The sequence below is a fragment of the Pollicipes pollicipes genome, unplaced genomic scaffold (assembly GCF_011947565.3).
Source record: "Pollicipes pollicipes isolate AB1234 unplaced genomic scaffold, Ppol_2.1 Scaffold_7262;HRSCAF=8765_pilon_pilon_pilon, whole genome shotgun sequence".
Classification (NCBI taxonomy): Eukaryota; Metazoa; Arthropoda; class Thecostraca; order Pollicipedomorpha; family Pollicipedidae; genus Pollicipes; species Pollicipes pollicipes.
This window is the reverse complement of record NW_023597055.1, coordinates 4,404,705-4,418,749: the sequence shown is the minus strand read 5'-3', so window position 1 is coordinate 4,418,749 and position 14,045 is coordinate 4,404,705. Positions and strand designations below refer to the sequence as shown.

At 56.7% G+C, this 14,045-nt stretch overlaps 1 protein-coding gene across 1 annotated transcript; it reads left to right on the top strand.

Annotated features, from left to right (window-relative positions):
- Window positions 1–5,050: 5,050 nt before the first annotated feature.
- On the top strand, window positions 5,051–13,756 carry LOC119114123 (peroxidase). The gene is made up of 6 exons (XM_037238337.1): window positions 5,051–5,059; window positions 9,984–10,162; window positions 10,527–10,671; window positions 11,005–12,270; window positions 12,637–13,139; window positions 13,543–13,756. Exons 2-6 carry the CDS (start codon window positions 10,032–10,034, stop codon window positions 13,754–13,756), a joined length of 2,259 nt encoding a protein of 752 aa, XP_037094232.1. The 5' UTR covers window positions 5,051–5,059; window positions 9,984–10,031.
- Window positions 13,757–14,045: the final 289 nt, after the last annotated feature.

The window sequence follows — 14,045 nt, the reverse complement described above, 5'->3', positions numbered from 1 at the left end:
CACAATGTCTCCAGTCGAGCCTCAAACTCACTCCAGTCAGCCTTTTTTAAATTCCAACGTCGTGGTCTTACACCCAACGTTCCCCTTATTTGGAAGTCAAAGCCACATTGGGAAGTGATCGTTGCCCATTAGATCATCTGCCACAGACCACTCGAGGCTCTCCACCAGCTCGGGACTAGAAAGACTCAAGTCAAGAGCGGAAGTCTAACCAAACGGAAGTGTAAAATGAGTACGAGTCCCCGTGTTTAAAATACACAGTGACAAGTCATGGATAAAATGTTCGCAAATCCTTCCGCGGGTGCTCGTGCTATCACAGCCCCACGCAGTGTGATGAGCGTTGAAGTCACCGAAAAGAAGAAATGGTGAAGGGCAACTCACGCACCTAAACGTCTCATCTCTTTCAATGGAAAAGCGACGCCAGGTGGAAGATATAAAGAACACACCGGGATGAAACGGTGATTAAAATGTAGGCGTGCGGCTACAGACTGTAGCGTGCACCGCAGGCTCAACCTCCTGGCTGGCACGCTGTGGTGGACTGCAAGGAGGACACCGCCGTGTGCGATACCGTTCGGTTAACACATCGTTGCGACACAGGGCGTATCCCTTCAGCGTGCAGTGGTGATTAGAAGCCAGCTTGGTCTCTTGCAGCGCTACGGCCGCAGGACAGTGCTTGCTGACGACAGCCTGGAGGTCGAGGGCATTCGCCCTTATTCCTCTACAGTTCCACTGTAAAAAGGCCTGCAAAGGGGACGTGTTAAAAGGCGGCTGGAGGTCACATACTAGAACTGGATACGTCCTAAAAGAACTGGGCTGCGCCAGTTGTAGGAGCAGGCGTTTCAGAAGGAGAGCCACGGCTCGATTCTGAGGGAACGTGCCCCACTCTGGGACGAATCCTGGGGCTCCCTCCGTCAGATGGAGACGGGGGACCGGCCGGGGCACGCTTCACGCCAGCGTACCCAGTCCGGGGTGGCGGCGGGGGGGGGGGCCATCGGCGGGCCTGTACCGGGCGTCTAGGGGTCAGCGGGGCCTCCACTGGCCTTCTGGGCGATGGTGTACCACTGCGAGGGGCGGGCTCCTTGCTCGAACCGGACAAACGATTGACCGTCTTAGCCCTCTCCAACTCGGCCAAGCGGGCCCGCTTGGCGTCGCGGGTGCGCCTGTCTGCCTCGTGCCGTTCCATCGTTTCCGCTGCCCGTCCACACGCACTCGCCAGTGTCACCGGAGGCGACGAGGGCAGCGGAACGCCAGACGGCGAGGACGGCCGAGCCCGCGGGCCATGGCCGCGCTTGACCACGGTCCATCCCTCCTCCTGCCCCGCTAGCGACCCCGACGACACCTGAGGGGCCGGTGGCACATCGTTGGTCGAGCAGGACGCAGCTGAAGGACCTGGAGGATCCGACTGGGCGGGAGTCAATCGTCCCGCCGGCACCACATGCAAACCGAAGGATCGCAGGAGCGCGATGAATTGGACCGCTGGCATGTGATTGATGCTGGTGGACTGTAGTACAGGGGTTTTGGACTTTTCAGCACAAGATACTTTGGGGTGATTAGCCTCATACTGTTCACGCGCCTCGCGGAAGGAGATGTTCTTTGAGGTTTTCAGTGAGATAACTTCCTTTTCCTTCATGAAGGCTGGACAACTTCGATCGAAAGTTGTGCGCGGTACCTGCCTCGCGCCACAGTTCACGCACCAGGGCTGCACAGAAGTATACTGGTCTTCTGACTGCTCGTAAGATGCACATTTCTCACAGACAGCTCGATTGCGGCAGTGTGGTTTTGTGTGACCAAAGCGCTGGCATTGAAAACATCGCATCGGATTCGGAACGAAGACTCTGACGTTGACAACGGCGTAGCCAATGCGGATATCAGACGGTAGATCAGGCGGGTTAAATGTCAGTATAATGTTGTTTGTTGGCATTTGGTCATCACCCCTCCTGGTCGTGATCCTGCGCGCTGCGGTGACCCCAAAGATTCCCAACTCTTCGATGATTTCCTCCTCGCTGACGTCACGAAGGTCATAGCAGTTTATGATACCTTTTGAGAAATTTGTCTTGTGGTGCGGTGTGACCGTGACTGGCACGCTCACGTCTCGTTTTCCACCCTCGGTTCTCGCGGCGCAAACAAATTCAGTGGCTGCCATAGCTCGAGCCGCATCGGTGCCGTTTGCGAATTCCACCTCGATCGCACCATCTATCAGCTTATCACAGCGGGTGACTTTTGCAAGCATGTCGCATCCGTTTCAGCGCTGAAACGGTGAAAGCGATGCTAGGTTCTTCACATCACTCCGGAAGACAAGAACGCGTGGGGCAGGTGGAACTGACTCTTCACTGCGCCCCAAGTTCATCGCAGTCCGTCCCCCTCTCGGGGGGCAGGTGTTTTTGGGGTTTGTAGATGTCATGTAGTCCAATTGCTAATTTCGACACCTGGGCTCCCAACCCACCTCGGAACTCAACTGGGGGACGGCCCACTCACCCAGGTGGTGGTGGTGCCGTCAGAGCTACCCCGGTGCTATACGGGGCGAACGACGTCTTCCACACGGCCAGGTGTAACGGGGGAGACCCTTCCCCGTCCCGACCGTGGTTCAGCGCCGCCGCCCCTTGACCCCTTAAGCCGCTGCGCGCGGCCAGGCGCCCAGAGCGGAAACCCGCAAGGAGCACCCAACCGCCACGCGAGCGACAAGCCGCTAGACCCGTGTAGGGCCCCGCGGGCCCCCCACGCCCCCGGATATCCTGGCCAAAGTGGAGTGATGGGACGCCCCGTGACTGACCCGCACGGCGCGCCCCTCAGCCACCAGAATCCGATTTACCCGGGGGCGTGGCGAGGGGGCGTGGTCGGCGACCCCGATAAAGCGAAGATGAGGAGTGGTAATATGGCCGGATGTGGGAGTGCGAGTAGTGTGGAGGGAGCGGGCGGGACAAGGAGCCGGAGCTCACGTACCGGCAGGTTCGCTACGCCCTGGGAGGAACAGCTTGCGCTCTCCACCCGTTACCGGAGCTGGGACCCGAGGGGGCACTAGTCCCCTACACCGACCGAAGCTGGTGCCCCTGCGGGGTAGGACCAGTTTAAGAAAGTGCAAACAAGCACCTTGGACAAATTTCGTACAGGGGCGTGAAGGCGCGCGCATGCTCGGCTGACGTCGAGCGCCGAGCAGAGAAGACGATCTCGGAACAGCAATCAGCGTTACATTCAAAACACTGGCGACCGCGTCAGCGCCAGAAGGCCACCAGAAGATCGGCGTTGAACCAGCTTGGCTTTTGAAAGGTGTGCTACCTATTGAATGGGTAGAACACGTGGTGCGCAGGATGTGCTCGGTCAGTGCGAGTCAAGCCACCAACAAATCTACCAAAGCTACAAAAGCAAAGCTACCAAATATCAAGTAATCAAGCACTCAGCAACTATCGTTAAAAAGTTCATGTGCATTTCTATGACCTGCCGACCAAAAGTGGAAGTAAGGAGTGAAAGAAGTTGGCGAGAGTCTTGACTCGGCCCAGGCCCAGAGCCATTGGTTAGATGGCCATGTGTAGACATAGCTTTCTTCGAGCGGGACTGCTTCGTCAGCAACGGCTTCCTTCTTAGGGGTGAAACAGTCAACTTCACAAGCTACGCACCAGCACTGAAAAAGATGATGATGGGCGGAACCAAAAAATGATCATCCAAAGCGTGGCTTCATATTTAAATCAAGCCCCTCCACACCACGACTGCACGAAAACACCACTACGACAACATAATGCACGAGACGACGAAATTTTTGAGAATATGTGGGGTGTTCACGACCAGGCAGCTACCCTATTCGCCTGATCTGGCTGCTGCCGGCTTCATAAAGCAGTTGTTCGACACCGAGGAACTGAAGCAGGTAATGCACCTCGTGGTCAAGGATACTGGTAAAGAAGAGCTCGGTGTGGCGTTCAGGGCTTGGATGCCATTACCTCGACTTGTGGACGGCCTGATGGCGAATATGATCCAGCTTAACGTATGAGATTGTTAGCGCCTTTAGTCATGAACTGATGCACTTGTTTAGCAATTCAGGAAACTGATAGCCACCGGCAGCCGCGAGAGTCGAATCTTGACGCAAGGATATTGTATGTTAATGCCATTACTACCTGGACCATGCACGGACACGTGCGCTTTGATTCCACGTGCTACAACCGACTATACGATCAAGTTGGTTTGTTCCACACGATACGAGCTTATAAATAAGTTTCGACGCGACAAGCTTGACGTTGCGTGCGTCCACCTAACAGGAAATGTTCTGCCCCCCCCTACCCCCCCCCCCCCCACCACCCCACCCCTACCCCCCCCCCCCACCCACCCCCACACACACACACACTTTACGGGCTTGCAGTGCTGAGACAGAGCTCAGGCCAGCGGCGCCCGACGTATAACTTGACAGACAGCAAAACTGAGGTCAGCACGCCGGCGTTTACCCTGACAGACAGCACAGCACAGGCCAGCGGCGCCGGCGTTAACCCTGACAGACGGCACAGCACAGGCCAGCGGCGCCGGCGTTCACCCTGACAGACAGCACAGGCCAGCGGCGCCCGGCGTTTACCCTGACAGGCGGCACAGCACAGGCCAGCGGCGCCGGCGTTTACCCTGACAGATAGCACAGGCCAGCAGCGCCCGATGTTTAACCTGACAGACAGCGGAGCACAGGCCAGTGGCGCCCGGCGTTTAACCTGACAGGCAGCACAGCACAGGCCAGCGGTGCCCGGCGTTTAGCCTGACATGCAGCACAGCACAGAACAGTGACGCCTAGCCTTTGACCCGACGAAGCGGTGTCTGAACGCCGGCGTCTGCAGGATCTGCGGTCTGTGGTCTGCGTTTGTGGGCCCCAAGCACTCCCGTAAATCCGGCGGAGTACAGCCGCCCGGTGGAAGCCCGACGTCAGTTCTGCTTCCGTCACGAGCACCTGCGCATGACGTCAGGTGGGACGTCACCGGGATTCCAGCGGTGGAGGGACCGACCAGTCCCCATGGCAGTCCACCGAGGTGATATAAGGGGCTGGATCGGACCGCCCATGCAGTGGAGCCGGCAGTGCCCTGGGATGAACGTGCTTTACGTAAGTGCCGTTGGGGAATGGCGGAGCCGCTCCGCGGTCGCTCGGCTTCAGGGAGGAGTCACTCTTCGCGCTGAACCGCGACGTGTAGAAGTGTTGCCTAAAATGTGTTGCTTTGGTGTCTTTTGAGCGCTTCGGCTACGCGATCATGTAACACCTGTAGGATGTGTCTTAATCAAAGATGTTAGAACTTCCCAAACGGGCTGTTGCCGGGCGTTCATTACTTTGGTAAGTGGACATAACGAACCAAAGTTAACCTTTGCTCTAACAGCGGAGGGGGGGGGGGGTATTGCGACACCCCTTAGGTATTCCGGAGATCACCCCCCCCCCCCCCGGCAATCTTGCAATCGTGCGCAAATTTTCGGTAGCTCGTGAGACCATCCATTTCGCATGTTTTCACATCAACAAAAACATATTGCTGGCTTTTCTTATTTCAAGGAAGTGGGCTCTTTTTAGAAACACTGTACAGCGATCCGCGGGTGGCGCGGGAGGCGGGGGGCGAATGACGAATCCGCCGGCCGCGTGCGGCGGGACGACCCTGTTACATTAACGGAGCCATACACCAGACGTGCATACTCGAAACCCGGTCAAGTGACATACCAGTGTACTTAGGATTGACTCAGGAACAGGCCTGTATATGTTTCGTGTCACTTTAAGGCATGGTGACGTACGTATAAGCAAGTGGATCTAAAGAAGGTCGATTTTCAGGAAAATTTGACCTTCCGCCCGGGAAAATGACATGAGCTGTTGACCTAGCAGCACTCAGCTTTCTGCCAGGCGCGCAAATCTGTTGAGAACAACTTACTGGTGATTTCCGCTAGTCGCTATCTTTCTTAGTCCGGAAAAAGCAGAGGTCCCATCGAACCACGTTCTATATGGCAAAGTCGTTGACAGAGAGGGATGGGCAGCTGGATTGTGGAAGTTAAACTTCTACGCCATTGATGATGATAAGAAATAATGTCATGCTTAAAACACTTCCTTGCAGCATTCCATCCGCCTATAAAAAAACGATCTGTGAGGTGGTGGCAAACTCTTGCGTAAACAAGACGTTCCGACGAAAACCTCTAAAAAGGTTTCCATGACAACACAAATACGCTGTTTCGAGACCTTCATTAGAAAGCCGCAGCGCCAGGTGGAGTCATAATCCTTTTCAATGTCGAAGAAAATTGTCTCTAAGTGGAGGCGCTCTTTAAACGCAGTGTGTATAACAGTGTCAAGTGATACAAGTTAGTCCTCTGTGCTGCGGTTTGTTCTAAAGGCGTAGTAAATACTGCTCAGAATACTTTTCTGCTCGTAATACTACGGCAATAGGACAGCTGCCACTTTTCCATTTATTTACATGCCAACCACATAAGAGAGATGGGCCTATAATCTCGCTTTGTAAGACTCGTACTGGCATGCGTTTCTAGTCGTGTTCTGTATTTGTATATGCGCAATGGTCACAGTACATGGGCTTAAAAGACCTTTGGATAGATATAATGGAAAAACGAACATGATAACGTATGCGCTCACCAAGCGCAACATTATACGTCCTGCCTCGTGGAGATGTATTATCACAAGATAATGCTATCTTCGCACCTTCGAGATTGGTTTTGGTTCTTGTCAACGAGCATCGTACATTTATCGGGTATCCAGCTACACAATTTACCGACCGAAGTATCGTCATATAAGTCAGATATCACGGGTGTGCAAGCTTTACGAGTGCGCGGCGCCTTCCTTTGTCTTTGAGACCCGTATTGCGATCCTTGATCTCGGCGAATTGGCATTCCGCGGTGTATACACCCCGTGTCGGGCCCTCCGCCCGGCGGCCCTCCAAGCCACAATCCCGTCACGGGCTTAGCTGGTTGCTGCCACGCCAGGATGCCGCGAAGGCGGCTTTGCTGGGGACAGACAGTGAAGGCATGTTACATGCAGGATGGCGTTCGAGCACCTCACCTCACTTATGATCTGACCTCACGAGTGACCTCACCTCACGTAGGACCTCGCCTAACCAAGATCTCACCTCACGTATGACCTCACGTGATCGGCTTCGGCGGCGACACCCAGTCCCCGGCAATCGCTGGCCGTGTCGCCTGGCTGCTGCACCGTCCGTCCCGGCCGCTGCCCCGTGCACCCGGCCGCTGCAATGTCCGTACCGGCCGCTGCCCCGTGCACCACGGCCGCTGCTACGTCCGCCCCGTCTGCTGCTCCGTCCGGTTCAGCCGCTGATCTGTCCTACTCGGCCGCCGCCCTGTTCGCCCCGGCCGCTGCTACGTCCGCCCTGGCCGCTGTTACGTCTGCCCCGTCTGCTGCTCCGTCCGCTTCGGCCGCTGCTCCGTCCTACTCGGCCGCCGCCCCTGTCCGCCCTGGCCGCTGCTACATCCGCCCTGGCCGCTGTTACGTCTGCCCCGTCCGCTGCTCCGTCCGCTTCGGCCGCTGCTCCGTCCTACTCGGCCGCCGCCCCTGTCCGCCCTGGCCGCTGCTACATCCGCCCTGGCCGCTGTTACGTCTGCCCCGTCCGCTGCTCCGTCCGCTCCGGTCGCTGCCCCGTTCGCCCCGGCCGCTGCTACGCCCGTCCCAACCGCTACTACGTCCGCCCCGGGCGCTGCTACGTCCGCCCTGCCCGCTACTCCGTCCTATCCGGCCGCCACCCTACCGCCCCGGCCGCTGCTACGCCCGCCCCGGCCACTGCTACGTCCGCCCTGGGCGCTGCTACGTCCGCCCCGTCCGTTGCTCCGTCCGCTCTGACCGCCGCCCCGTCCGCCCCGTCCGCTGCTCCGTCTGTTCCGACCTCTGCCCCGTCTGCCCCGACCGCTGCCCCGTCTGCCCCGGCCGCTGCCCCGTCTGCCTCGACCGCTGCCCCGTCTGCCCCGGCCGCAGTCTCGTCAGCCGGCGCCGTGTACATCACAGGACACGGGCTGTTGGACGTTGGGACACGGAATGCTACGTTCCGCTGGCTTTGAATAGACACAAACAGTTTTTGAACGCCGCTCACATACGATCGTTGTTTATTCCGTGCAAGGCAGCCGTCCCAAGTGCTGGTAGCCTGTTGGTAGTCCCAACTGTTGGTAGTCCCAACTGCAAAGCAGCCGTCCCAACTGCTGGTAGTCCTTCGGTTACAGCACCTCCGTGCTCTTGTACTGCTTGCTGTACGGATCAATGAGCGTGTCTAGACGGCTGAAGGGCGGGGAAATCCACTCAGCATCGCACCTAATGCGAAGATAGGATCTCCGCAAGAGGGATATGTTGCACGAGTTAACCAAATGCCTCCAAAACGGTGAGAGAAACATCGAAGACAGTTGCACTTGCATGACGCAAGGGTTCCGCAAGTAGCCCGCAGCTTGAGGGGTGTCAGCATGCCGCACGCCCCTGCTTCGCGCAGTATTCACAAGGATGGATTTGCTGTGCTTTGATAACTCAAGTATCTACATCTTGTGTTGTTGACATAAGCCATTTATGTGATTTAGTTTCGTACAAGTGCAACTGAATGTCTATTGTCGCATTTGTGGCGGAAGGAATGGCGCCCCCAAGACATAAAAATGCCTGCATAGCGATCCACTTGCACGTCATATCAGCTTGAATGTCTCACAACCACCTCACGCACACACTCACGTCCAGTGAAGACGTTTTACTTCAACCTTGGATCGTATGCCAGAGCAGCCGTCCCAACTGCTGGTAGTCCTTCGGTTACAGCACCTCCGTGCTCTTGTACTGCTTGCTGTACGGATCAATGAGCGTGTCTAGACGGCTGAAGGGCGGACGGCTATTGCGCAGCACGTGATTTTTTGGTCATATCAAATGACCTTGATGATCGGTCAAGGGTGAAGCTCGTGGTCATTCATGACTAGCATGCTTAGCCGCCAGGAAGCTTTAACCATTTGACGTCACCGCTGGTGAAAACACCAGGGGGTTCAGGAGAAACCGTTTGCAGACGTGGAACTGTCTGTTGTCGGGCAGCTGGCGTCGGCTGGGTGGGCGCTGTGCTGAAACGGTGGAGTTGGTATCTCAGTTGTTCCGACTTAAATCTGGATCAGATGATCTCCCTCATGGCAGGGCATATATATATATATATATATATATATATATATATATATATATATATATATATATATATATATATGTCCTGTTATGTGTGTAGATGAAAAGTGCATGTGTAGATGTGTAGATGAATAGAAATGAGTCTCTATGCTAGTCTTAGCCTGGAGTTGAAGTTCTCAAAACGCCCTGAAGAACAGGGCAGTGTGAATCATGCCGCCTGCAACTGAAATGGGTCCATTGTGCTAACGGTGAGCGCCTCACGATGGTCGTTTATCGTGCGACGCTTATTCAGGTGGACCAATTCGCGGCAGGCCACCAATGCCAGGGTCGAATGCCGTTGAGAGTGTTGGCATCGTGTTCAGAAAGCGGCGCCAGGGCTTCGGACACGAGCAATTAAAGACTCGCGCGGGTTTGCCCATCACTTGTCCTTGTCTCACGACCAAGTCTTCCCAGAACTGGCTCGAATTGCAGGCAGCATGTTCACATGGATGTCGGGAAATGACTGACCGCCCTGAGCTACAGATTAGCTGGCACCCTTACCGCTTTGCCGGCCACCAGGGCCGTAGGTCCGTTCTACACAGACGGACGCTACACCCAAGCTGCTCCCCGCAACATCACGTGCCAATGCATTTGATCGCATGATTAGGATCGATGACCTGGTTTGATCACACAACGGCAAGTTTTGCGACTTGTCGCAGCTTACGTTCCAGTCAACGCACTGGAATTTCAGAAAACCTTGGCATGGTTGCGAGGCTCTCTGTTTGTACCTTCATTGGGTGGCTGCTCCTTTGTCGTGGCTGCTGTTGCGCAGTTACGCGATTTGTGGCGCAAACTTATTCCTTAGGTTCGGCTAAAGAGGTTACGCACGAACCGAAGGGCAGTGGATGTGACCGGCCCTCCCCCTCCCCAGGTCATCTGTTTGGCCCTTGTGGCCGGCTGGGCGGCGGCCGACGTGTGCATGCCGCTCCTGGAGTGCAAGGAGCTGCTGGAGGAGGAGCCCATCGTGGACCCGTTCGCGGCCGGACGGCTCTGCACGCTCAGTGACGGCTCCGTTGGCGTGCTGTGCGGCTCTAGCGGCCTCATCAGCAGGTAAGCTCACGCTGGACTCCACGCGACCACTCTGCGCTCGCGTGATATGCTGCTAGCCTACCTTACTTTACGTGTGTCTAATTGGATAAGACCGGCCACAGGCTGTCCCCTCGGGCGTAGTATGAAAGCCCGAGCTCAGCGTGCATCAAACGAAGAATCCAACGTTTCTTGGAAGAGGTTTGCGCCATGCTCAGTGCCCACGACAAGTCAGACTTCGGTCATGCCCAGGAGACATGTCAGTATCCCCAACAACGTTACAGCTCTTCCTGTGTAACCAGACTCGTCTCGCCGCTTGACGAGCACGGTGTTGGTGCACGACACGATGTGTTTCTGACGAGCACGATGTGTTTTTCACGGGCTGCAGGTTCGGCGGACCGCAGGCGGCGGCGCCCTCTCCGAGCATCTTTTTCCCTGGCGAGATCACCGGCAGCAAGGGCGTGTTTGACTTGCGGCCCCTGAAGAACCGCCTCAAGGACCGACAGGAGCTGGTGATCAGCAACCTTGTGCAGGTACGGCTCGCCGCTGAGGGCTTTTGGTTTATATGCTTCGGCCGTTCTCAAGTCCTGTTCAAAGCTGCCGCCGTCATGAACTACTTGGGCTGTGGATTTTGCGGCCAGTGGTAAGCGATTGAACTCAGAAATATGCTACGGGCGCTGGAATGGTCCCCAGCGGTCCACCTTGCATGAGTCGGCTGTACATGTGAAGACAATACAGATCAGATTGGTGCTGGGTGATATGCATTGTTCTATTAAACCCTCGAGAGATTTTGAGGCCTTTGCGGTGGCTTTCACACAATGACGCAGGTCTTTTTTTCAACGCTAACTTTTCTCTATGCTTTTCAGAAGCTGTCAGTGGTAGCGGAAGCAAAGAAGAGACTAGAGGAGGTGGGGCGGGTGGTGAACCAGCTCGCTCAGAGAGGGGCCAACAGGGCTCGCGCCAGGTCACCAGAGAGCCTGCAGCTGTTGTTCTCGCGACCGCAGTCGAGTGAGGCTGAGCGGTCGGCAGAGGCATCGCTGCAGTCTGTTGAGGTACTGACGAAGCTGAAGGAGATGCGCGCCGTCGGCTCCAAGGCATTCAGCGCCGAGGCACCACTGTTCGGAGTGGGTCTGCAGGACCGCGCCAACTTCCCCGCCTTCCCCGTTCTCGGCGACGACAAGATTCCCGGCTGCGAGGTGCCCGCGCGCCCCAACTGTGCCGGATCAGGCAACTTCCGCACCTTCAATGGCGAATGCAACAACCAGGATGAGCCGCGGCTGGGGCGCGCGCAGACGGCCTTCTCGCGTTTCTTCCCGGCTGAGTACGAAGACGGCATATTCAAGCCGCGCTCGTCCGGCCTTGGCGGCCCGCTGCCGTCGGCACGGCTTGTCAGTCAGCGCGTGGCGAACACGTCCCCGCGCGACGACAACTTCCGCACGCTCTCCGTCATGCTGTTTGGCCAGTTCATCAACCACGACATGATTTCAACGGCGGCGTTCACGGTGCCGGGCGGCGGGGGACTGGCTTGTTGCAACAGTGACAACTCGTTCCCCGATGAGCCGCTGCACCCCATCGGCTGCAACCCGATCCGTGTGCCGGACGACGACCCCTTCTACTCGCAGTTCGGCCGCAAGTGCATGAGCCAGGTGCGCTCGCAACCGGCTCCGTTCGAGGACTGTATCGCCGGTCCGACCAACCAGCTGAACCAGGTGTCGCAGTTCCTGGACTCCTCCAACATCTACGGCAGCAGCAAGGAGCAGGCGGACCGGCTTCGTGCCTTCACCGGTGGCCTCATCAAGAGCAGCGACGGCAACCTCCTGCCGCAGGTTGGCGGCCGGTTCATCTCGGGTGAGGGCCGCCTAAGCGAGAACCCTGGGCTGGCCTTCATGCACACCATCTGGACACGCGAGCACAACCGCGTGGCAGCGGTGCTGGCGAAGAACCACCGAGACTGGGACGACGAGCGGCTGTTCCAGGAGGCGCGCCGCATTGTCAACGGCGAGTACCAGAACGTCGTCTACAACGAATACCTGCCCACTGTACTTGGCTTCAAGTACACGCGTGATCATGGTCTCGACCCAGCGTTCGGTCACTCCTTTGGCTACACGGGATCAGGTGGACCCGAGCGTTACGTCCGAGTTTTCAACAGCCGCCTTCCGCTTCGGACATTCACAGGTCAGTGCTTCCTCTCGAGCTCGTCTCCCTTCTAGAGGTTCGAGTTTCTGCAAGCCGGATCTGTTCTAGATACTCTCTGGTCATGTGTGCATTTTTGGAGCCCGGTCCGTTTCGGATGTCCCCATTTCAGTGCCCTGTCGCTGTCTGGCCACCGCCATTAGCTTGCTCTTCGGTTTTTATGCCACGGTCATAACCACGGCACCCACCCTTCCTTCAGTATATTTCGCTTTATTAGCAAATAATCACCTACACACGTCGCGTCATCACGGCCGCACATGCTGGCGGAACGTGCCATTTTGACCGAACGTCATCCGCTTCCACAGGTACAAGACTTGTTCATCCTACGCAGCGAGACAGGCCGCATCTTGAAGACGCTGGCCATGGAGGACACGTTCTTCCGTCCCGACCTACTCACCGGACCGGGTGTTATGGCGCAATTCGCGCGCGCACTGACGCGCCAGAAGCCGCGCTCGGTCGACAACACCTTCTCCGCCTCTGTGCACGAGAAGCTGTTTGCTCAGGGCGCGCCATCCGGGCTGGATCTGATCGCTCTCAACATCAACCGCGGTCGAGACCACGGCCTGCCGACCTACGTCACGGCGCTGGAGAACTGTCTGGAGCGCTCGCTCGACGGCGAGTGGTCTTCCCTGGCGCCGTTCTTCGATCCGAAAGTGCTGCAGAGCCTGCAATCGGTCTACGACAGCATCTATGACATCGACCTTTTCATCGGTGGTGTGGCCGAGAAGCGAAAGCCCGGTGCACTGGTCGGCGAGGTGTTCCAGTGCATCATCGGCGAGCAGTTCTTCGTCACCCGTTACGGGGACAGGTAAGGAGAAGATGAGAGGCATCCGTGGCTTATGGACTTTTGGATTGGATTGTAGTTCGATTCGTGTAGTTAAAGCTACACTGTTTGTCGTAGAGGTTAAAGCTCATTGGCAGAATTACGCAGTCTGCAATTTTATGTTCTTTTAGAACGAAGCTGCATCTTTGCGCCATCTAAATCGCTTTAGAGGCAATGAAGCATGCAACGGATCCGAGGTGTCATCGCCATAGATTACTTTTGATGGGCGCTTATTCCGCGTGGAACTTAAATCGACTTTTCAGATCCTCATCCCACTACATAAGTGATTTCCCTCAAGGGCCATCGGATCATAGAACCCTGTGCAGATAGATGAGCCGTCAAATGAATTCGCAGTCGCAGCAGCTCCTGACGACTATCGCTCCCGCAGGTTCTTCCACGACAACGGCGACATGCCCCACAGTCTGTCATTCCGGCAAGTACGCGAGATTCAGCAGTCAAGCTGGGCGCGTATCCTCTGCGACAACATCCAAGGCCTGCAGGCGGTACAGCCGTTGGCGCTGTGGCAACCCTCCGTCTTCTTTAACAGTTTGCGCGACTGCAATTCGTTCGCCATTCCCCGTGCCGATCTCAGCGTGTTCTAGGCGTGCGCACAACCTCCCCCCCCCCCCCCCTCCCCACCACCACCATCACCCAGCTCCATCGCCGGGTGGGTGCTGTCGGCGCCCCGGGTTTTCGTCTTGCTGCGCGACGTTGTGAGCTATGGCAAGTTCTCACAGCTTGGTGAATGCCGCGAGAGCCGTGGAGGAAGAGGGGCTGACAGTATGGGCGACTACTGACAGCTTAACGCTTGCGTTGCCTTCAACTTTATAAGCACATACCCGTCTGATGAATCTGCCATCACTGCAGCTGACCGGTTTTATCGAGGTCGCA

Bases quoted from the DNA above. Each gene is read 5' to 3' on its own strand.
- LOC119114123 (XM_037238337.1), top strand. From the start codon at position 10,032: ATGCCGCTCCTGGAGTGCAAGGAGCTGCTGGAGGAGGAGCCCATCGTG. The intron at 12,271-12,636 runs GTCCGAGTTTTC...CCGCTTCCACAG, and splicing joins CAGGTGGACCCGAGCGTTAC to GTACAAGACTTGTTCATCCT. The intron at 13,140-13,542 runs GTAAGGAGAAGA...TCGCTCCCGCAG, and splicing joins GTCACCCGTTACGGGGACAG to GTTCTTCCACGACAACGGCG.